This window comes from Neofelis nebulosa, chromosome 2 (genome assembly GCF_028018385.1).
Source record: "Neofelis nebulosa isolate mNeoNeb1 chromosome 2, mNeoNeb1.pri, whole genome shotgun sequence".
NCBI lineage: Eukaryota > Metazoa > Chordata > Mammalia > Carnivora > Felidae > Neofelis > Neofelis nebulosa.
In genome coordinates this window covers 198,772,191-198,796,633 of record NC_080783.1, presented here as the reverse complement: position 1 = coordinate 198,796,633, position 24,443 = coordinate 198,772,191, and the positions used below count along the sequence as shown (strand labels likewise).

Here is a 24,443-nt window from a genome sequence, read left to right as displayed (position 1 = left end):
CTTGAGTTGACCCGTGAGACTCATGTCCAACCTCTACAGAACGATAAGATAATAAATTGTATTGTTTTATGACACTAACGTGGCGATCATCTCGGACAGCACAACTGAAGCTTCCTCCAAGCACGTGGTCCTTCGCTCTTCTTCCCCATGACACCATGTGCTCTGCCCCCTCCACATCTGGCTCATGCTGCTGACCCTGTTCGGGACACTCAGGTCGCCTCTCAGTAACAACTGCCTTTCACCCCACCCGGTCCTCAGCCCTGACCCCCTGCCAGCGGCATTCGCCCTTCTGCCCCGCCCATTCTGTCCTGCCCCACTAAACCATAAAGTCCTTGAAGGCGGTGTCTGTGATTTGTTTTCCCCTGAGCTCCACGACCAGGAGTGGCCCACAGAGGTCTGTGTAGTGAACCTGGGGCATCTTGGGTAGTACGTCTCGTTCTCAGCTTCTAGCCGCATCAAGATGACCTGGGAATCTTAACAAGTCCTAATCCTACCAGACTGCCACGGAAGAATGGGAGGCAGCCCCATGTGTATTATCGGGCGGAAGGTCTCCAAGACTCAGAGTTAAGTAGAAGCAGCGGGAGGAAGCTGAAGATTGAGGAGAGCATGTTGCCATTTGTGTGAAAAGGGGAAAATATATTTACATAAGCTAACAACGAATGGTCTACCTTTGGAAAGATATGAAAAATAAGCAAAAGGACATCAGCGCCTGGAACTTTCTGAATTCTGTAGCATCTATACATACGATCTATTCACAAAAGTAAATAAAATTGTAAAAGTTCAAAAATATGGATTCTGGCTGTATTGCCATAAAGGATCCAGGAAACTGTGTCTAAAGCACTGTCAGCTCATCCTAAGTCAGAAACTGAATTGTCAGGAAGAGGGCAGGGTCGAGATGCAAAGGATATTTGGAAGCATAAACTTAAAATGTACTTCATGAAAAAAAAAAAAAAAAAAGAACTAGAAAGCTCTCCCAGGGGTCACGAAGCCAGGGTTGGGAACCCACCGACTGAGTCCCACCTCTGCATTTTATGGATGAGGAAAGAGAGGGAGAGTGACTTCTCAAAACTACGCAGCCAATCGGAAGCACAGGCCGGTGTCCCAGGAGTGATAATGACAATGACATTGACTCCCAGCCCCTGCTCACCTTCAAGCAGGGACCCTGCTCACTCACAGGGCAGGAGGACAGAAAGATAGAGAAGAAATCACCATCTTTAATCAACCCACCTGCACAGAAACCAGGGGAGCACTCCCTGCCTTGCAAGGTCCCAGTGAGAAAAGAACTTGGGTCCCCTTGCAAAATCCATCTCATAAAAACAAAAGGCTTCAAAGCACCAGTGGCTAAACCCGTGGAGTAGAAAGGAGGCGGGGCGTGTGGGGGTGGGAGGAGAGGGCTGGAGGCAGGGAAGCAGTCAGGTCTGAAGGGAACTGCTCCCTTCTTGAGCTGTACGCACAGTTACCTAGGCAGACCACCCGGGACTCAGTGCCTGGGGGAACCAGAGGAACTCCTGGGGCCGGCTCCTTGACACAGCACTACAGATGGGATGGTGGGGTGGGGTCCTAGCCCAGGATATTCTGGCCACAGACGGTAGGGAATGCTAGATCAGAGGGTGGAGAGCAAGGATGGAATGTTCACCACAGACGGGCTCAGGTGTACGAGCCATCTGTGTTTCCCTCCAAGTCCCCCACGCCTCCTGCCCTCCTTCCTAACCCAGGGTATCACAGACTGGGAGCTGAGGCCTGACCCTCCTGCCCTTGGACTCCCAGCCCATACACAGGAACCAAGGTCCTCAGGGGTGTCTGCGGATGGAGGTGGGGAGAATGAGCTCTCATCTGTTTGCTCTCAAGGGTGCTGGCCCTCCCGGCCCCACACCACGACCCACTCCCCCAGTCTGCCTCTTCAGAACTCCTTCTGGGCTTCTTAGAGGTTTCTCCTGGACATTGGAGTGGTCACAGACGCTGGTGATCTTTGAAAAGTGGTGACTGGGCCGCGCCGACCAGCCCTCTTCTATTCCGGAACCACAGGTCTTCCATCTGGAAGGTGGATGGAACCATCAGGGGTCGGTGGGGTTGCTGACGAGGTAGGGATCATGGCTGCAGCAGACCCGGCCTCAGGGACCTGGAAGGGGGGTGGCGTGACTGAGGTGTGGCCTCCCCTCTTACTGGAATGAGCTTGAAATGTTTGCCAAGGGTGGGCAGGGGCCGAGCCTAGGAGGGCTTCCCTGTGGGTCAGGCTGAATTCAGGACTCTGGGCTCTGTTCATCTGGTTCCCAACAGAACAGGTATATTGCTACAAGAGAGGTGGTGTAGATCATGTGGGTTCTAGAGTGTCCCAGATGGATGGGGGCTCAGAAATGGAATTCAGAGACCAGACCCCGGGGTTCTGGAGCCTGAAACTGCAGAAAGTACACTGTTCAAGGCCTGCCTCCACCCAAAGCCTAGCTGTGTGGCCTCAAGCAAACGCTTCATATCTGGGCCTCAGTTTCCATATCTGAAAAATGGGAATTATAATCCCAGCCTCGCCCTGGGGACTTAAGAGTCAAATGAAAAGGCTAGAAAGAGCTCCCTCTGCTAAGAGATTATTTTAATTATTTGAGGGAAACTGAGGCCCAGAGAGGGCCAGGGCCTTGCCAGATGTCACACAGAGAGTCAGTGACGGAGCTGCAACTGGAACCCAGGACTCCTGCTTCTAGGTCACAGTAACTCTCCCCAAGGCTGGTGAACCAGTGTGGTAAAATGAGGTGAATGCCATTTCTCTCTGGACAGGGGACCGGAAGTTGGGTGAAGGGTTTCAAAAAGAAGAGGCTGGAGAAGGCAGGGAGGCCCCAGCGCACACCAAGGCTGAGATAAAAAAAAATAATAATAATACAAACCCCCTTGATCCCCTCCCCCGCCCGGCCCGCCCCACCCTTGGAGTCGGGCTGCGAAGGGCCAGGTCCATGTCCGTGGCGGACCCAGCCAGTGCAGGCTGCAGTCGGTCCGCTAGCCGCCAGGGGGCGCGCCTGCCATTGGGCCCGACCTGGTGGCCTCAGCTTCAGTCTAGCCAGCAAGCACGCGGCGCCCGGGTGGGAGCGCGGCTACCCCGACCTGCAGAAAACAAAGGCAGGTTAGGGAAGTGGACCCCGAAAATATGGGGGCAGGCAGATCCGGCTGCCCTCCCCGCTCCTCCCTGCCTTTCGTCCCCCAGCAGCAACGCCCCGGTCCCTCCACCCCACCCCACTGCGCGCCAGGACCCACGTGTACAGAGGCTGCAGTTGTAAATGCGACGTCTTCTGGGGCGCCTGGTATCCGTAGGAGTCAAAGCCACCGATGAAGTCAACTGTGGAAGGGGAGGTGGCTCATAGTTAGGGATGGGCCCCTAGGGTGCGAGTTATGGGAGGGTGGGTCCTGAAAAGGAGGAATCTGAGAGCCAGATCCCATACAGGGTTTTAGGGCCAGGCTTTGCTGCCAGATCCCAATAGGTGGACCTATGGGGAATGGGACATGGAGAAGTTCAGCCAGAGTGGCCAAAGCCCTAAGTGGACAGAGAGCCTGGAGGGGCGAGGCCGTCCTTTAAGGGAGCAGGGCTTGAGCCACGTAAGGGGGCAAGACCACGGAGGTGGGTGCGTGGTGGTGGTGGTGGTGGTGGGTTAATGGGAGCAGAGACTGGGCATGGGCGGTGTTTGGTAGGGGTGAGCCTCATGGAGCTCCTCCGGGGGGCAGAACCTAAGAGAGGTGGGTAGAGAGCGGCGCTGGAACCACGGGCTGGGCACCTGGATGTCTAGGTCACAGCTCAAAATGTGCTACGTAGACCCCCACTACCCCTGCCGCCTTTTCTTCCCCACCAAGAGGGTCCAGTTGGCCAACCCAGGGCTCCCTCCCTGGAGGGAGCTTGGGGGCACTGTCCAGGGTGCTGAAGGAACAGGATGGCGAGTGGCCAGGCTTCCCCATTCCCTAGGGGCTCCCCACTCACAGCTGTCCTCCTCCTCCAGGAACACTTTGCTCACGTAGCAGGCGAACACAAAGCCGAACAGCTGGGGATGGAAGGAAAGAAGACAGAAGCTCTTCCTCCACCCTCTGCCTGGCTGGGCCTTGTCCGACTGGAGGGGCACGGTATGCGAAGATGAAGGCCAACCCATAACAGCTTCCAGTTAAATGACTGGGCCTTACTGTCAAACATAGTTGGTTCCATTCTCCATTCTGCGAGTGGACTTTGGACAAGTAATTATTTTTCCTCTTTGAGCCTCAGTTTCCCCAGCTGGACCTGGGCAATACTTTACTGACTTGTTTAGAAGAAAGAGGAGTATGTGACTTTGGGCATGTGGAGTGTGGAGGGCAAGACTAGGAACCAGAACTGTCTTGGATCCACTCTCACAACTCTTATGCACTTGATGTGGTCATTCCATTCTGTGAATAAGCAAACAAGCTTAGAGAGGGCAAGTGACTTGTCCAAGGTCACACAGCAGATACACTGGAGATCGGGTTGACTTACAGTCTGATGACTCATCCTAGTCATTAAACCTGCTCACGCCAGGCTGGGGCAGGGGTGAAGGGAGAAGATACAAGATAAGGAGACAGAGCCAGAGAGAAGCACAAGAAGGCTGGGAGATCTAGGTTCTTCCCTTTTGAACTAGAGCTAAACAAAGGGGTTAGGGTAGACTCCACCTCCGGGAGTGTGTGGCTCAGGGGGACAGGAGGACTCACAGCCAGGAAGATCTGCAGAGCACTGCTGAGTGCTTCGATGTAGGGATAGTCAAGCAGGCAGCCGGTGACAGAGATGACATGGTGGTCTTCCAGGGCCAGGCGGGAGTTCAGGACAGGTGTCACTAGGCAGCCTGGCCCATTCTCCATCCACCAGGAGCGGTGCAGGGACGTGTTGAAGGTCATGATGAAGTCCCGGTCCTGGGGGCAGAGGGGCCTAGGATACTGAGCTGGGGCCACGAGGTGGCGGGAATCTTCCCCAGGCAGCAGGGAACTTTATATAAAGCCTACTTCACACCTGGACTGTTGAAGCAGCCTCCTCTCCTGACTTGACTTCAAGGATCTGGAAGGGGGTCTGTTTCCACAAGTCTCTATTTGGCCAGTAGGTGGCGCTTGATGACTATGCAGGTCTCACACTTCCCTCAGAGACCGAAAGGGCTGGTGCTGACCCACAGAAAGCCCCAAAATTTCAGGGATGGAAGGGACATTAACAGTGACTGAGTCCGATTTTCCAGCCCTGAGCGGAATTCTCAACACAGACCCCTTCATGGCCCATGCAGCCTCTCCACTGCTCTCTCTGTGTGACCCTGGGCAAACGTTTCCTCTCTTTAGTTCTTGGTCTGCCCATCTGAAATGGAGAAGGGCCTGGCTTAGATCCGAGGTTCTCACCCACGGCGTCTATGTGTTTACCCATCCAGTCACTCGTGCAGCCTGTTAACAGGCATTCACCGAGTGCTGACCAGGTGCCAAGCACTGAGATGTGTCATCTCATTCCATCCCTTCCGCAATCACATGAAGTAATTATCTGCACTCGTGAGACAGGGAAACTGAAGCTCAGAAGGTAAACCACTTGCCCAGGGTCACATCACTTGGAAATGTTGGAGCTGGGATTTAAATCCAGGAGAACTACAAAGCCAATGTTCCCATTCATGTATTTTGCCTTCTTTTTGTCTAAAATTAGAAGTTGTGCCCTCTGGGCTTGCTCTTCTACAAGCCAAGAACTTCCACTTTCTTCAGCAGTTCCGCACGAGCCCTGGGCCACTCGATTGTCCCCGAAGTCTACCCTCTTTCTCTTTTGAAAATACTGATCAGAACGGGACTCAAATCGGGGCGCCTAGCTGGCTCCGTCGGTGGAACATCTGACCTGATCTTGGGGTCGGGGGTTCAAGCCCCAGGTTGGGTGTGGAGATTACTTAAAAATGAAATCTTGGGGGGGAAAAAAAAAAAAAAGAGAACTGGACCCAAATCTTTGTGGCCTTAGCCGTACAAAGTGCATGGCGTTTTCATCTCCCTTGCACCGAACACCTGTGGGGCCTGAGAGCAGTTTTCAGGGCCACGACGTGAGGCTGGTTTCTACCGAGCTTGGAATCACCTGTGACCCCAGGCCATCTTCATGCAGATGGCCCTTCAGCGTTGTCTGCTCCATCATTCGTTTCTGGCAGGTGCAGGGGCGGCCAAACAAAAATGTGGGGGTAGGGTTTGCGGAGCAGATTATTCGGATGTGCAGAGGGAAGTCTCTTCAAGAGACGATGTCCCAGACCCACACCTAACTTGGAGCCTTTGCGTAGGGGACAGGAAAGGTCCGGCGCTGCCCTCTAGCACTGCCAGGCCCGAGGCTTACCTGGGACAGCTGTCCGACCTCCAGGTAGAAGCAGATGATAAATGCATTCCAGCCAACCCAGAGCACCAGCCAGGCTGCATACTGGGGAGAGGAGAGGTGGGATCAGGGTGGGGCCTGGGAAAGTGGGGACAGGGCATGTCAATGCAGACAGAGCTCAGGGACTGAGGGGACCTTTGCAGGGGGAAATGATGACATCCCACTTAGGCGGCACTTTATAGTTTACAAGTCATTTTTATATCCGTCCAGTTCCTACAACGACAGCCCTGCATGGAAGGCGCCATCCTTTCTTTAAAGATAACTCACGTAAGCCCTAGAGAGGAGGTTTAAGGTTTCCGAGATCACACAGCGAGGAAGAGACAGGGCTGCCACTCAAACTCCAGTCCTCGGGCAGCTAATCCGATGCATTCTGCAGAGAACAGCAGCCACGGCCTGGCTCTGAAGCACTGGGGAGGATCTAGATATTTCCACCCAAGTCCCATGCCTGCAATTTCCGTGCCGCCACACGGCAGACAGTGATGCTTAGAGTGGTACCTGAGGCTTTCCTGAGAGCCAGAGAGAAGGAGCCTCCCATCCCAGGTGACACAGAGCTTTGGGAGGGCCCTGTTCACCTGGCTTCCGGGAGCTCAGCCCGTGGGAGGCGGGAGAAGCCCAAGAATGAGCCGGAGGGGGCTCTGGCGGGAGCATGGCGTTGCATGGCACTGTTATCACAAGTGGCTAGCATTTTATGTAATAAACCTACTGAAAAGCCTTTTCCCTCAAAAGAGGCGTGTGAATGGGCCACTGAGGAAGAGCAGGGGAGAAGGGTGAGCCTAGCTGAAAGCAGGGGTTTAACAGAGACCATCAAGGACCAAGGCTTGGGAAGAGGAAGCAGGAGGAGGGAGCCAGGGACACAACACAATCCACGCCTGGGATCGGAGCACAGGGGACACTGACCTCAAGCCACACTAGCCGCTCGAGACCATATTCCTCATGAACAGCAAAGGGCAGGTCTTCCTAAAGCTACCTGAGGAACTAAACCAGATGAAGTCTGTCCCTCCACTGGCTTCCGGAGGCAGCGTGAAGATGTGTCAAGAGCATTCACTCCGGACCTGATTGCTCTCTAATCCTGCCACTGATTAGCTGCGTGGCCTTAGGAAGCCTCATAACCTTTCTGAGCCTCATTTCCTCATCTGGGAAACGGCGACGGTAAGCCATACCTTGCAGGGCTGTTGTAAAGGTAAACAAAACGTGCGAAACTCTCAGCACTGTGCCTGGCGGATGGTAGGCACTCCCTAAAATGATATCTTGTTAATATCTGGATTTTTCCCTAGGAAATTCTTTAGGGAGAATACCGCTCTTGTCTCTCTGCTGAGCAAAGAAGCATTGGTATTTGGGCATCCGCACCAGCAGCCGGGCTGGAGCTAAGACAGAGCAGGGGTCTGGGTGTCCAGGGTAGGGGGCAGTTCTGGCTGGAGGAGCCAGCGTGGGGGGGGGGGGGGGAGGGGGGGGAGGGGGGAGGGGAGGGGAGGGGCAAGTGAGCCATACCAGAATGAGGTACCGGGAGCGGTACTGCACGGTGCCGAAGATGCCCAGGATGACGGCCATGATGTGCAGGAAGTTGGCTAAGATAGGAGCCCACTGATAGCCCAGGAAGTCAAAGATCTGCCTCTCCAGTGCAGCCACCTGTGGGAAAGAGCAGGCTGAGGCCACAGGGACAAGGGAAGGCCAGGGACTAAAGGGAAGGGAAGGGATTCCTCCTTGACCTTGTGGAGCGGGTGACGCCACCTACCGTGGTGATGGGGCACCACGGCCTGACTGTACACGAGTCTCAGCATCATCCTAACTCTGCAAGACCACAGGGATACGGGGGGAGTGAGGGCAAGGCTGTGGGGGCCGGCTGAGACTGAGCCCTGATCATCACTTCGGGGAGGGCTAACGGGAGAAGGGAACCACAGTTCAGAACACCTTCAGAGCCAAGAGGCTCTGCCCACTAGTAGCTGCCCCTGCCCCATGTGGGGCTCTGAGCAGGTGGAGTCAGGATCCAGACTGCTCCCCGCCCTCCCAGCTCTGGCCAAGGGCTGAGCCATAGCCCTGAAGGGCTAGAAGTCCTGAAGTCCCTTCTTCCAAGGACTCCTGTCTGGAGGTTGCCCTGGCCCGTGGGATCCATGGGATGCAGAGAAAGGGATTTTTTTTTTTTTTTTAACTCTCCTTCCCCCAGGGAGCTGTAATGGGTTGCAAATCTGACCTCAAGTTTTTCCTCTCCATGTTTCCATGCTCTTCGACAATGCCGTCCCACACTAACTCTGCATGGTTATGTGACTTGCTTTGCCCAGTGGGACTTTAGCAAGCCCAATGCAAGTGAAGACCCCCAAAATGCTTGTGCATTGGAGCTTGCCCACTTGCTACACGTGTAACACAGAGAACACCACGAGAAAGAGCCTGGGTGCCCAGCCGGAGCCTGAGAGGAGAACCAAGGCGCCCTAGTTGACAGCCAATCAACCTTCAGACGCGTGAGGCCATTTAGATCATTCCGCTAACCAACCCAGCAACTGACCTAAGACACGTACCTAGACCAGAAAAATCTCCCAGGTGATCCGCAGAATCATGAGCTCAATAAAATGGTTGTTTTACACTGCTGTCATGGAATGATTTGTTACCCAGCAGAAGCTAACTGATATATAGGACCCCATCAGCACTCCCTTTCCCAGTAGCCCCGGTTCAACCTTGCAGCTGCTATACTTAAGAACAAAGGTGCCGGCGTGCCTGGGTGGCTCAAGAGGTTAAGTGTCGGACTCTTGATTTCAGCTCAGGTCATGATCTCACAGTTCATGAGTTCAAGCCCAGCATCAGACTCTGCACTGATTGGGATTATCTCTCTCCCTCTCTCTCTGTTCCTCCCCCAGTTGTTCTTGCTTACTCTCTCTCAAAATAAATTTAAAAAAAAAAGAGAAGAAGAACAAAGGTGCCAGGGAAATTCATTGTCATTGATTGCCCAATACCTCTTTTTCTGGTAATAGAAACCATCTCTTTTGTTTTGGGAACCACCTTCCAGACCCTTAGTTCATGTGGTTTGGGTGGGGCTGAGCCCACCTCTAATTTCAGCGGAAGACTCAGGACCCAGTCCTGACCAAATAATCGGCACATGGGGATCTGTGCAGGGATGGACACTCGTCCCCGTGCCTGCCCCTGGCGGTCACTGTGGACGGTTGCTGGAGTAATTGGGACAGAGATACCCTCTATCTGCCAGGGTATCTGAACGGGCATAGCGTCACCCAGAGCTGTTGGTGGCTGTCTTTGCCATCTCACAGGGACAGCCTGCTTGAGGAAGCAGCCCAAAGCTAAGGGGCAGAGAGGGAAGCAGAGTGGACAAGCGAGGTGAGTGTCCTGGTAACGTCATTTCCGGTCTCAGGATCTAGCCATCGCTGAAAACTAATTCTCCCTCCTTGCACCTGCGATTTCTGTCCCTTGCAACCGAAAGTCCTGACCTAAAAGAGAAGGGGAGCGGAGGGGATCTGGCTGGGAAGGGACAGGGAGGGTTCTGATTGAGAAGATCCTAGAAGCCTTTCTCCTGGCAGGGAGGCAGGAGGAGGTGGGGCTGACGCTACCGCACAGATGGCAGGGCTTGGGCAGAAACCCAGGAAGCCGCGGGCCCAACCCTGGCACCCGCCCACCTGGCGCCAGCCTGCCTCTTGTTGGTGACTCCTCTCCCGGGGCCCTGCAGATTGGAAAGAGCTTTCCAAATGCACCTCTCATGGATACTCCTTGGCAGAAAGGCACGGCTGAGACCATTACCTCATTCTGAAGAAAGAGATCACGAGGCTCAGAGAAGGGAAGTGACTTGCCCAAGGTAACACAGCAGGTAGGTGGCAGAGCCAGGCAGCCATTCTGCTTTTCTCTGCCACCTGTCCCATCAAAGCCCCTCACTTTGCCCTGTTGCCACTGGCCTGGGAGTTAAGAGGTTGACAGTATGACAGACTCCTGGGTGACTTTGGGCGGGCCACCTTCCCCACTGGGTCTCAAGCTCCTTCCTCCATACATAAGAGGCCACTGGACTACATGACCTCTAAGGGCCCTTCTGGTTTTGACCCCAACGGTCTGCTGACCTTGGGAGAGAAACTCCCCAGATTGCTCCCCCTGCTCCCAAAAGATCCTCCCTCATTTCCGTTTTTCTCCTTTCCACCCTGACTCTGCCGGGCCTGGGAGAGCCCTGGTGGTTTGGGGTTCCCCTGAGGCTCTCAGCTCTGCTGGCATCTGGTCCTGGCAAGGAGGATGCCATCAGAGGACAGAGGAGGTGGCTGAGACAGACTTGCCCAGGCTCATCGTGTAGCTGGGGAGACATCTTGCCTGGGTATGCCTACCTAAAACAGGACATCACCCTGCCCTGACCCTGGCACTTGCTCAAAGCCCTCTTGGTTCTTGGGGACCTCAATGACAAAGTAAGCAGTGGGACAGTTACCACAAAAAGCTTTGGAGTCTCTAAAACTTGGGTTGAAACTGCAGCTCTGTGCGACATGGGGCAAGTTACTTTCCCTCTCGGAGCCTATTTCTTCAACTATAAATGGGGAAGACAATCCTTCCCTTGAGAAGTTGTGAGGATATGGAGACATCACATAAACTAACAGACAACTAGACTTAATCAATGGTGGCTAATTAGGAGAAGACTCAACAGTGGAAGCTTCTTAGTTGGGCACCGAAGGTTTCCTGGGAGCTGGCACAAGCCTTTATCCCCAGCCAGCTCCTGCCCCCAAGTGGCTGAAACAATGGTTTAAGTCCCGCCTTCATTTCCCTTTTCCTTCCTTCCTTCCTTCCTTCCTCCCTCCCTCCCTCCCTCCCTCCCTCCCTCCCTCCCTCCCTCCCTTCCTTCCTTCCTTCCTTCCTTCCTTCCTTCCTTCCTTCCTTCCTTCCTTTTAATTTTTTAACATTTATTTTGAGAGAGAGAGAGAAAGAAAGAAAGAGAGGCAGAGAAAGGGAGCTGGCTGAAAGCAGCTGAAGCAGGCTCCAGGCTCTGAGCTGTCAGCGCAGAGCCCTCTTCGGATCCTCTGTGCCCCCCTCTCTCTGCCCCACCCCTGTTCATGCGTTCTTTCTCGAAAATGAAGAAACATTGGGAAAAAATGAATCCGTGTACATATATATTTTTAATTTTTTTAAACGTAAGAAAATATATTTATCTTGAGAGAGAGGGAGAGCACGCACGGGGGAGGGGCAGAGAGAAGGAGAGAGAGAGAGAGAGAGAGAGAGAGAGAGAGAGAATCCCAAGCAGGGTCCACGTTGTCAGCGCAGGGCCCAGCGTGAGGCTTGAACTCACAAACCACGAGGTCACGAGCTGACATCGAGTTGGACGCTTAAGCCATTCAGGCGCCTCGAAACCTTATTTTTACTGCGTATTTATTTTTGAGAGAGGGTGCGTGAGCAGGGGAGGGGCCGAGAAAGAGGCGGAGCAAGGATCCGAAGCAGGCTCTGTGCTGACAGCAGCGAGCCCGACGTAGGGCTCGAACTCACAAACTGTGAGATCACGACCTGAGCCAAAGTCTGACACTCAACTGACTTCACCACACAGGCATCCCTGAACCTTTCTTTTTTTTAATTTATTTTTATTTTTTTAAATTAATGTTTACTTACTTTTGACACAGAGAGAGAGAGAGAGAGAGAGAGAGAGAGAGAGAGAGAGAGAGAGCGCGTGCGCGCGCATGAATGGGGGAGGGTCAGAGAGAGAGGGAGACACAGAATCCGAAGCAGGCTCCAGGCTCCGAGCTGTCAGCACAGAGCCCGACGCGGGGCTCGAACTCACGGACCGTGAGATCATGACCTGAGCCGAAGTCGGATGCTTAAGCGACCGAGCCACCCAGGGGCCCCAATAATCTCAATTCTAAACTTATTATTTTTTATTAGAAAACCAAGTCAAATATTCCAGAACTTCTGCTTGTCCAGCTGTGGTATGTGGCTAATTAACAAATAAAGAGCAAACAAATAGAATTATCTTCCCCCTTTGGGTGCAGCAGCTTAGAACAATAATCTGAGGGCTGCAGTGACTGTAAATGCAACTGACCTCGGTGTGTCTTTTTACTCTCAGGGGAGGGATAGTGTGGAGACGACAGCACCTCCTTTCCAAAAGTTTCTTTTTTTTTTCCTTTTGTTTTGTTTTGTTTTGCAAAAGTTTCAAGTGCACGTGCACTGAGGGAAAAAGTGATTTTTTTTTTTTTTTTTAACCTGGTCAGCCCATAAGCTAGGTCTTGAGTCTCTCCTAGGAGGGCCAGAACCAGGACAGAAGCTCCTGTTGGCAACTGATGCAGCCTCCTCCCTGATCTCCAGCAAAGGGAGGTTGGCCACAACCCCCGTCGAGGGCTTTTCCTTTTTCCTTTTTTTAATGTTTATTTATTTTTGAGGGAGAGAGAGAGAGAGAGAGACAGAGTGCAAACAGGGGAAGGGCAGAAACAGAGGAAGACACAGAATCCAAAGCAGGCTCCACGCTCTGAGCTGTCAGCACAGAGCCCGACGCGGAGCTCTGACTCAGAAACTACGAGATCATGTCCTGAGCCGAGGTTGGAAGCTTCATCGACCGAGCCACCCAGGCGCCCCTCGAGTGCTTTTTCTAAAATACAAATCTGGTCCAGTCACTCTGTCATCAGGGCAGTCCACAGAGCTTGGGGTAATCCCTGCGGTCTCTGGGCCTGCCAACTCCCCAGCCACACAGGACCCCAAACCAGGACGAGAGCCCTGACCATCCCAGAGTGACAGATGAGAACGGGTCACCAGATCCCGTCTGCATCGGTCAAGACCCGCATGCCTGCCCCTCAATCCTCTCTACCCTCATCCCCTCAAGGCCCTGTGCTGCTCCTCCTGACCCAGCCCTCCCCCACCCCTTTCAGAAGTCCTCCCAAACCAGCCTGTGCCCCTAAAGGCTCAGCTCCTTCCCTGAGGGGTCCCCCCTCCCCTATGTTTTGCATCCAAGGATGCCATTTCTCTGTGCTCTTCTCAGTGACCATTTCTCTTCTCACATCCCATGTTCCTTGGGCCCAAGGGTGGGGTAGGATCCTCTGGGGTCCCTAAGTTGCTTACAGAACTGGACAACCCTGTGCCCCCCGGGGCTCAGGCCCTAGGGCTATACCACTCCCCCCACTGCTGACCTCGTCATCCGCTGGCCTCCAGGTCCTGCCTTTTCCTGAAAATGAGTTTCATCCCTGCATCACCCCAGTTGCCTTGGACATCAGGGACCACCCCCTCCAGCACCGTGACTTCTCATCTCTCAAACACCTCTCCTGTGACCTTTCCCTCCATTTCTCCTCCTACACGGCCACCACGTGGACTGTGGCATCACCATAACTGCCCCGCCTCCAAAGTCACCAATTCGACAGCCCCTGCTGGACCACTCCAGCTTGCTTCCCAGCACCTGTGGACGGTGACGGTGACGACCTGGGTCCAGTGCATCAGGTCCCCTGCCCCTCACCCTCCACCCCTTCCATTCTCCATTTCCTCACTCACACCCCAGCTCGGCTTGCTGGGACCGCACGATGCTTCCTTACTTCCGAGTGAGCTTCGGCTGTAAGCCAAACTCCCATGCCCTCTGCCCTTCCATCGCACCTGTCAGGAAAGGCCCACACCTGCAAAAACCCAATTAACAGTGTTCTCACTGCCTGCAAAGCAGCCAAGCGCTGATAGAGCATGTCACTCCCCAGGCAGACAAGGTGCATGACAGATCGACAGACCCTGTAATCATCAACTTTGAGAGCCCCCCCCGCCTCTGCCCACCGCCCCACAACCCGCCTGGGCCTCTCTAGGGAACTCACTTTCTCCACTATCTCAGATCTTACTGTCCTCAACCCTCCTGGGCCCCCACCCCCACCCCAGCCTCACTCTCAGAGGACCTGGCCTCTGTCTCCCCCTCCTCCGCCCGGTGCCTCCACCTACACCCTGGACCCCATCTCCTGTCTTCTCGGGAGCTCACACCATCCTCTTTTTGCCTGTAAACTCAACCTCAACCTCTCCCTCTGCCCAGGATCCTCCCCATGGGGTCCTAAACACATTCAAGCCACTTCTATTAAAAAAATGAATGAATGGGGGCGCCTGGGTGGCTCAGTCGGTTAAGCGGCCGACTTCGGCTCAGGTCATGATCTCGCGGTTCGTGAGTTCAAGCCCCACGTCGGGCTCTGTGCTGACAGCTCAGAGCCTGGAGCCTGTTTCAGATTCTGTGTCTCCCTCTCTCTCTCTGACCCTCCCCCATTCATGCTCTGTCTCTCTCTGTCTCAAAAATAAATGTTAAAAAAAAAAAATGAATGAACGAACGAACGAAAGAAAAGCCCCACATGGTCCTCCAGCTACACCTCCTCTATCTCAATGCTCTCACGCCCAGACTAAGGGTCTCAACGTCCTCCCTACAACTCGTTCCTCTGCCCGCTTGCACGCTGCAGTGTGGTTCAGTGGTTAGGAGCTGGGTCAGAATCCTGGTACCACTGGCCAAGTCACTTAACCTCGCTGCACCTCGGTTTCCTCTCCAGCGGAATGGGTATAATTCACAACACCTCTCTCATACGGTTGTGAAGAGATTCGGAGTTGTTTGTTTAATTTGTGAACACGATGCCCAACGTGGGGCCTGAAACTCACAACTCTGAGATCAAGAGGTGCATGCTCTAGCAACTGAACCAGACGGGCATCCCATTTTTCTTTTCTTTACTATTATTTAAAATTATATTCTGCTGCAGAACTCCCTTGCCTCCCCCCTTGCTTTCCTTTTCCCATGGCACTTATCACACACTAACATACTACCCACTGCCTTTTACTGCCTGACTCCTGCATTAGAAGGTAAACCCCACGGGAGCAGGGATTTCTGCCTGAGGTGCTCCCGGCTGCATTTCCGGCAGGGAGAGCTGTGCCCGGCACGGGGGCAAGTGCCAAGGTTAAGCTGGTTCTCCACCCTTCCTGGCCACTCCTGATTCTGGTGTGGCTCATCCTCCCGTGTAGCCAGGGCCCTAAATGTCAGAACACCCCAAGGCCATTCCCTGGGCTCTCTTTATGCTCCTTTTGTCCAAGCAAACGCACGCCCACCCAAGCTCCAGGGGCTACTTGCTTGTGTTTCGGCCTCCAGCCCCTTTATAAGTGGCTACTCATTGGATGAACTTCACATGCCCAAACGTGGACTTAATGAACTTACTATGCCCCAAACTGGTCCATTTCCAGTGTTTGGGTCCCATGATGTGCTGCAAAAGCCAGAAAGCTCAACTTCAGGTCCTGGTCTCCCTCCTGCCCTCTACAAGACTACCAGCTGCCCTCCCCACCCTGCCCGGGGCCCCCCGGCCTGCCTCAAGCCTAACCGGCCCCTCTCCTTTCCCAAGTGAAGCCACCACGGGGCTCCCCTGCTGCCCCTCCCCCTGCCCTTAGCTCCCCACCCCCACCCGATTATTTATTTATCGGGTAGCTGCCAGCTGAGGGGGATGCGGTTGCCATGGGAACCATCAGCCCCGGGTCAGGGCTGCCTCTGCTCTCAGTAGGATGCTCTTGTCTGTCTAGACGCCAACCCCAGGAGCCCAACACCAGGTGGGGGGTGGGGGTGGGGGTCAAGGGATAAATGATGCGGATAGGCCCACCCCAGCCCCCAGGAAGCAGGCTGGGGGAAGAGAGGGCGGAGAGGGGGCTGGGCTCCAGCCCCAGAACCCATCACAAGCCTCTCGTGCCCAAGCCCTTGCCGGCCAATTCTGCAAGTCAACTACTTTGCTGGCCAAAATTCCAGCCATGTCGCCGGGGGACACAGAAGTCAGGCCATCTGAGGGAGGGGTCCCTGAAGTTTTTGAAAATGGTTTGGTCCGGCCCGGTACTGTTACTGACTTTAGTTCACAGAAGGCTGAGGTGGGAAGAGCTCCCCATTTGGGGACCAGCAAACCTGATTCTGTCCCCAGTGATTTCACTGTGCGACCTTGGGCAAGTTACTCCCCCTCTCTGAGCCGGAGCCTGGGAAAATGTCCCCAAGCGCATGGACAGCTCTCGGCCCAGCGCCTGGCACACGGTTGGTGCTCTGTATACGGCAACAGCCTTTGCTGCAGCCCCAAACTCAAACCCCCCTTTTCCCAATGGATTTCTGAGGCAGCTGACAAAATTAAACCCGACTTAGGCCCTCATCCATGAAATGAGGGAGTGGGACTGAAGCCAGACAGGAGGACCCCTGGAGATCCACCAGCCCAACCCCCTCATTAGGGAGGTGAGCCAACTGGATGCAGTGCGTTGTCTGAGAGGAAGGACTTCCCACTCCCCCTGAGCTCTGCCTCCAACGCTGGCTGCAGTGGTCCCAGAGATCAGGTAGTCTTTGGCAGGGTCAGGGAAAAACAGGCCTGGCAGGGACTCAGTTCATCGAAAAAATATTTCTTGAGCACCTATAATGCGCCAGGCTGTGTGCAGAGTACCCAGTGATGAACAAGCTGGTGTGGCACCCTCCTCAGGAGCTCAAGTCTGGAGACAAACCCCATAGTCCTCTGGGAGCTGATGATGGGAGCTTCTCTGCCAGGTTCCCCGCCCGCTGTGTGTAGCGACCTGTGGGGACTCCTTCCTACCCCCAACACACACACACACACACACACACACACACACACCCTGTCGCTGTCTCTTCTGGGGACTCCTTCCTACCCCCAACACACACACACACACACACACACACACACACACGCACGCGCGCGCGCTCCCTGTCGCTGTCTCTTCTGGGGCTCCTGCGGCCCTTCTGCCTCTCTGTCCTGGTCTGATTCCTGATGGAAAATGGCCAAGGTCGTCACCAATAAGTGAAAACAAAAAACAAAAACACAACAACCGCAGAGTAATAGGATTCCATTTACATTACAAATAAAAAATAAAAAGAGAGACAAAGCCAAAAAATAAAAATAAATAAAAAGACGCGAAACGTGTTTGACTAAATGCAGAATCAAGAGCTGAGGAGACACACACGACAAATGGTTATGAGAACTTTCCTCTAGGGAGTCGGACTGGGGAGATGGGGAGCCTTACACTTTTACTTAGAAATACTTCTGTATCTTGGATTTTTTACAACGAAGGTATGCTTTTCAACAACGTTAAGAAGACATGTCTTTCAGTGTCGATTTGTGTGAAAAAGCAGTGAAGTGGCTCAGACGATCTGAGGTCTCCTTCTCTGATGTGAAGGTGCTGGGGGGCCCCGGGCAAGTGTCCTCCTCTGGGCCTCAGTGTTCTCATCTGTACAGTGGGGGCCTCGGTCGCTCCAAACCACTGTCTGGGCCTGGTGATGCTGCAGCCTGCCTATGGGCAGGGGGCCTGGCCTTGGGGTCCTGCGACCTCTGCTGAGGGCCTAACGGCCCCTTTTCCCCAGAAGCTGGTTCTGGCAGCCCCCGGTAAGATCGCTGATCGGGTTCAGCCAGCCGAGGCACAAGGGTTCCCCATAACCCTTGTGGAGCCTCCGGGATACGAAAGGTGGAGGCTCAGAGTGGTCCCGGGTCTCCCAAAGTCACTCAGACAGGAAGTGGTAGAGTTCAGGTTCGAGTCCTTGTCTGTGCGTTCACTGTTCTTCCCACCCACCATATGTCTCGCCAGAGACGGTCGGGGGCATAGGAAGGGGCAGATCCGAGGCGGGGCAGGCAGAGCCTGGCTTGGATCAAAAGCGGGCAGTGACGTAACAGCTAACATTTATTAATCTCCTATTAATGCCAGACACTATGCTGAGTATTTCACACCTGTTCATTCATTCATTCTACAAACAGCTCTCCAGGGCCTTTTGTGGGCTAAGAGCTGAGAAGTAAGGGGACCCAGATCTTGTCCCCATGGGATGACAGTCCTGCCTGTTTTCTCCTCAGCACTGACACCAGAACATCTGCCTGAGCCCAGAGAGCCCGGAAAGCAGAAGAGGGGTAAGATGGTGGTGGGGGGGTGTTCTTTCCCATTAGAAAATAGAAGAAAACAACTCTCAATGGGCTTCAGAATTGTACAATCATTTATTGAGCGCCTAGTGTATATTACCCCTCATACCCATGTCTCTAAATCCTACCCCCATTGCTGGATGAGGAAACCATGGCCCAGAGAGGTAAAGGGGCTTGCCCAAGGACACACAGAAGAGCTGAGCCTGCAGCCAGTCTGTTGGGGTCCCAACCCTCACTCTTCCCTACCACATGGCTGAGACCAGGCTGCCAAGCCTGCTTGCATGCCCTGGCAGATGGGGATCTCACCCCTTATAGCCTTGCTGGAGTAATCTCCCGCCCTCAGTCCTGCTCCCTCCTCCTAAGGCCAGCTCCCCCAGCCCCCCGGGCTCCAAGACTGCCATCTGTCTGTCCTTATGCCCTCCTGCTGTGGCCCAGCCCTGGACCTCAGCTGGGCCTGGGGGAGCGAGGGAGCAGCTGGCCACTGGCTTGTGCGTAATTAGCCCTCAGAGACCAGCCTGGAGCTTAAGGGAGGCCCAGGACTGTCTCAGAGGGCTGGCTGAGGCCAGCCTGGGTCCCTGCAGGAGGCAGTCGCTGGGGCTTGGCCTCTGTCTCCATGGCAACCCCATCCCCTTATCCCAGCGACAGCTGACCCTTCCCAGCTGGGGGACTCCTCAGACCCCTTCTGGGCAAATTCATCCCCGCTACATCTCTGAGCTGGCAGCTCCATTAGAACAGGCCCGGTAGTGGTCTAATTACCATACATCTACATTAATTTGCATAAACCCAGCCTAGAAGCCCAGGGTTATGCCAAGGTCAGTCTGAAATCAAAGGGTCCCTCCAAGTCACGGGGCCTATCTCTTCATCCACAATCTGGTCCAGCCTACAGGCACCCCAGGGGGAGGCCACTGGGCGTGCAGAGAAGGGCCTTCAGGACAGTGACTCTGACCACGTCCCCTCTTCCGTGGACCGGGGACCAGGATGCCTACTTCGCAGCAGTGAGGGTCTTCCAGGCCCCACCCCACCCCCTTCAAGCGCTAATCTCCACTCCTGGAGCTCCTTACTTTGTGCCAGTGGGGCAGGCCCCTCTTACAGTTCCAGAAAAGCCCACAGGACCCCAGGAGAGCTGCCCCTTGGATCTGGTGGGTCCTATGCCACCTGCCTGCCACCAGGCCATCCCGCCCTAACTTCTGGGGTCTGGCAGCAAAAGGACTAGAAGCTGGCAGCTACCAGCTTTGGCCTTTCCTCAACACCACCTCCTCTGGGCTTTGCCCTTGTGCCCGTTCACAGCCCAGGAGCAGGGGGCATCTGACTTGGCTCCGGCCCCCAGCACCATCCACTTCGGTGCCCTCTTTGGAAAACCACGAGAGGCAGTTTGACGCAGTGGGGCGGAGGGCGTGCTTGGGTTTGTCTTCCATACGAGCCTCAGTCTCCCCGTCTGTAAAATGGGGAGAACAGCCCCCACACTTGCTGGAACTACCGTGAAAATTCAGTAAGACAACGTACATCAAGTGTCTGACGTAGTAAGCGTTCCATAAATGTTGAGTATTTTTTTTTTTAATGTTTATTTTGAAAGAGAGACAGAGGGTGAGTGGGGGGAGGGGCAGAGAGAGGGAGACACAGAATCCCAAGCAGGCTCCGCACCTGCCCCATGCCTCAACTACCGAGACCCGCAGCAGGCTCTGGAGTGGGCAGTGAAAGCCTGGGAGGAGGGCGTCCTCTTTAGAAAACACTTCAGATAGGATAGAGGGGACGACAACCCGGGCGGAGCAAATCCAGCAAAAAACACACTCACCCAGAAGATGCTGGCTGCAGATCAATGGACTTCTGGATAAATAAAAAGGTGATTAATCAGATCCTCCATTAAGTACAACGAACGGCACCGTATAATTAAGCCAAAAAACTCGCGGCGGAAAGCACCTTTAAGGGAGAAGGCACTTAGGCAGGGAGAATTAAGGAGGCACTGAGGATAGCAGGAGCTATAAGGCTGGAGGTGAGGAGGAAGAGACCAGAAGGTTGACCAAAACAATCAGGAGTCACAGCATTAGAGGAGGCCAGAGCCCAGTAGTTATCAGCTCAAGCTCCAGAGTCAGGCAGACTTGGGATGGGGTCCCAGCTCTCACTTACAGGCTTGTAGGACCCGGGAAAGTCATTTCCTGGAGCCTCAGTTTCCTCATCGGTAAAATGGGAACACAGCTACCACTGATACCGACCTCCTGGGGTTGTGGCCGACTCGATGAGAATGGGAGTAAAGAAGTTTGCATATAGTAAGTGCTCAATAAATTCTCCTTGATTGGACAAGTCACTTTCCCTCTCTGGATCTTAATTTCTCCTTGGCAAATACGGGATAATGATGTCCTGTCTTACAGAGAAATTGGTGGACCAAGTGAGATCACAACCAGGAAAGCAGTTTATATACCATAACGTGCTTTTTAAATTGTAAAGTACCGTGTCCCCATCGTCATTATTAGGATAATGAAGTTCTTGATTTCATACCAAGGTCAGATCCCTGTTGCTCGTTTCCTGAGAAGCTGTACGGTGTCGTGGTTAAAAGTGTGGCCTAGGAGCCAGACTGCCTGGGTTTGAATCCTACCTTTACCCTGACTATTAGCTGTGTGACTTTCAGCGACTCACTTAACCTAACCTCTCTGTGCTTTAACTTCTCCGTCTATAAAACGGGGATAATGATAACAGTACCTATTTCATGGGATTGTCGTGAGGCCTCAGTGAGGGAACATGTGTAAAACGTTCAGAACATTGCCTGGCCCGTACTCACGGGTAAAGCCACGTCAGTTGCAACGAGTCACCCATAGTGAAGACTTTGGACCTGGGTCCCCTACAGGCTCAGAGGACTCAAGTGCTGTGGAAGAGACCACAGTTGTCCTGGTGTGCACGCCCCAGGTAGTGCCCTCTCCCCTACCCACCCCATCCAGTCCAGCAGCTGCCTGACCCAGCCTGGCCCCTTCTCCGCCTGGCTCTTCTCATGCACCCCCCAAGCATCCACGAACACTGACCTTGCACTGGGCCCGCCCTGTCAACTGTCAGTTCGGCACAACCCAGAGAAGAGAGCAGGGACTTCCCTGCGGGGACGTGCACGGAGCCCACCCTGCACACACTGCCTCATGTCCGCGCGTTTCGCGTCTTCCTCCCAACGCTTGAGAGCTGTCCTTTTCCATGTGTAAAAACAGAGGCCCAGGGAGGGTGTGGGAGTGGTGGGGGCAGGATTCGCGTCTAGATCTGTCAGGGCGATGATATTCCCAAAGTGAGCTAGAGTCAACGCAGTCTCTGTCAAAATTCCAACGACTTGTTTTTGCAGAAATAGAGAAGCTGGTCCTAAAATTCAGAGGAACGCTCAAGGGACCTAGAATAGTCAAATCATCTCAAAAAAGAAGAACGTTGGAGGGTGAGACTTCTTGATCTCAAACCTTACAGTAACATTACAGTAATCAAGACGGTGTGGTATTCACATAAGGTTAGGCTGACAGGTTGAGATGGAATGGAATTGAGAATCCGAAAACAAACCCATGTCTTTGATTGATTTTCAACAAGGGTGCCAAGACCATTCAATGGAGAAAGCGTAGTCTCTTCAACAAAGGGTGCTGGGACACCTGGATATCTGCGTGCAGAAGAATGAAGTTGGACCCCTACCTCACACCAGATGCAAGGGCTAAAACTATGACACTCTCAGGAGGAGCCATACGTGTGACCTTGGAATAGGCATGTGATGACACCAAAAGCACAAGTAGCCAAAGAAAAACCAGATACACTGGATGTCATCAAAATCAAAACCATTTGAACCTCAAAGGACACCATCAAGAAAGTGAAAGCCAACCCATACAGAATGGAAGAAAATATTTGCAGATCAGAGATGTGATAAAGGTCTAGAATCCAGAATATATAAAGAATTCTTAAAAGAAAAAAGAGGGGAGCACCCGGGTGGCTCAGCCGGTTAAGCATCTGACTTCGGCTCAGGTCATGATCTTGCGGTTCGTGGGTTCGAGCCCCACGTCAGACTCTGTGCTGACAGCTCAGAACCTGGAGCCTGCTTCGGATTCTGTGTCTCCCTCTCTCTGCCCCTCCTCCACTTGCTCTCTCTTTCTCTCTCAAAAATAAATACAACATTAAAAAGTTTTTAAAAAAAGAATTCTTACCACCCAACAAAATGATAAATAACCCAATTTAAAAAATGAGCAAAAGATTTGAATGGAAATTTTTCCAAAGAAGATACAAAAATGGCCAATAAGCACATGGCAAGATGCTCGCCATCATTACTCGTCAGGGAAATGGAAATCGAAAAGCACAATAAGATACTACTTAATACCCATAAGGATATCTAAAATTAAAAAGACAGGGACACCTGGCTGGCTCAGGGGGAAGAGTATGCGACTCTTGATCTCAGGGTTGTGAGTTTGAGCCCCACGTTGGGTGTAGAGATTACTTAAATATCTAAACTTAAAAAAAAAAAAACGACAATCACAAGTTTGGGTGACGGCGTGAAGAACTAGAACCTTCGTGGCATTACTGGTGGGAATGTCAAATGGTGCAGCCACTATGGAAAACGGGCTAGTTCCCTGTCCCCCAATTAAGCAGTTAGTACATGGCTCAGCAATTTATTCTTAGGTAGATACCCTGAAATTGAAAACAAAGTTCATATAAAACTTGTACAGAAATGTTCACAGCACCGTTAGTCACAGCAGCCCCAATGGAAACAACCCAAAGGTTGATGGACTGATTAACGGATAAACAAAACGTGATAGATCCATACATGGAATATAAAGTCATAAAAAGGAATGATACACGGATACAGGCTACAACAAGCATCAACTTTAAAAATATCATGCTGAGGGGCGCCTGGGTGGCTCAGTCGGTTAAGCATCCGACTTCGGCTCAGGTCATGATCTCGCGGTCCGTGGGTTCGAGCCCCGCGTCGGGCTCTGGGCTGACCGCTCAGAGCCTGGAGCCTGTTTCCGATTCTGTGTCTCCCTCTCTCTCTGCCCCTCCCCCATTCATGCTCTGTCTCTGTCTCAAAAATAAATGTTAAAAAAAATATATCATGCTGAGAGGGGCGCCTGGGTGGCTCAGTCGGTTGAAGAGTCCGACTTCGGCTCAGGGCACGATCCCATCATTTGTGGGTTCGAGCCCCGCATCAGGCTCTGCACTGAGGGTCCAGATGGCCTGCTTGGGATTCTCTCTCTCGGCCCCGCCCCCCCCCCAGGCACTCACTCTCTCTCAAAATAAGTAAACTTAACAAAAAAATTATGCTGAGAGAAGCCAGTCACAGAGGACTGCATACTGTATGATTCCACTTACATGAAATGTCCAGAGAGACAGATTAGTGGGATAGCCAAGGGTTGGTGGGAGACGAAAATGGGGAGTGACTGCTAATAGGTTTGAGGTTTCTTTTTGGGGTGCTGACGGCGTTCTGGAATTAGAGTGTGCTGATGGCTACACAAGAGTGTGACGCACTAAGAGCCCTGAATTGTATACTTTAAGGTAGTGATTTTTATTTACTTATATATATTTATTCATTTTTAAATGTATGTTTGTTTCTGAGAGGGAATGACAGAGCGCAAACGGGAGAGAGGCAGAGAGAGAGGGAGACACAGAATCCGAGGCAGGCTCCAGGCCCTGAGCTGTCAGCGCAGAGCCCAAGGCGGGGCTCGAACTCACAAACCGCAAGGTCATGACCTGAGCCAAAGTTGGACGCTTAACTGACTGAGCCCCCAGGCGCCCCCTAAGATGGTGAATTTTACGTATATGAATTGTACTTAAAAAAAAAAAGAAGACGACAATGAAGAAGATGAAGAAGACGAGGAAGAAAAAAGCCCAGACACAGCTCTGGGCCTCACAGAGCTTACATTCAGTGGGGTGGGGTGGGGAGAGGGAGCCAAACACACACACACACACACACACACACACACACACACACAAATTACTGTTATGCTAAGTGTCTGAAGGAGGGGTGACAAGAATGAGAACTATAATGGAAGTGGCCAAGAAAGACTTCCTGGATGGAGTGAACTGAAGGAAGAGGGGTTGGCAAGGGAAGGGAGAGAGGGAAGGACAGGCAGCAGGGAAAGCATGTGCAAAGGTCCTGTGGTGGGAGGGAGCTTGGCAAGTAGAAGGGTCCAGAAACGACCCCTGTGGCTGGAGCACGGGGAATGAGCGGGAGCAGGATGCCAGAGGGAAGGGCTGGGAGGGCTCTCATATCCTGTGGCCTGATGCCAGAGACGAGCAGGAAAGCAGCCTGGAGCCAGAGAGGAGGCACCAAGCCCTGTGGAGGGCTCCTGTGGGTCAAGCATCAT

At 53.2% G+C, this 24,443-nt stretch overlaps 1 protein-coding gene across 2 annotated transcripts in view; it reads right to left on the bottom strand.

Annotated features, from left to right (window-relative positions):
• Positions 1–1,194: 1,194 nt before the first annotated feature.
• NKAIN1 (sodium/potassium transporting ATPase interacting 1) overlaps positions 1,195–24,443 on the bottom strand; it is a 42,618-nt gene continuing 19,369 nt past the window's right edge. Inside the window, exons 2-7 of one of the 2 annotated variants that reach the window (XM_058718288.1) lie at positions 7,826–7,963; positions 6,302–6,382; positions 4,684–4,881; positions 3,953–4,013; positions 3,238–3,319; positions 1,195–3,087 (exon numbers count right to left, since the gene is read on the bottom strand). In XM_058718288.1, coding sequence (XP_058574271.1) covers positions 3,078–3,087; positions 3,238–3,319; positions 3,953–4,013; positions 4,684–4,881; positions 6,302–6,382; positions 7,826–7,963 — 570 coding nt within the window. In that variant the 3' untranslated portion in view covers positions 1,195–3,077. The remainder of the gene's footprint in view (positions 3,088–3,237; positions 3,320–3,952; positions 4,014–4,683; positions 4,882–6,301; positions 6,383–7,825; positions 7,964–24,443) is intronic. The other variant, XM_058718289.1, reaches the window with a different exon arrangement.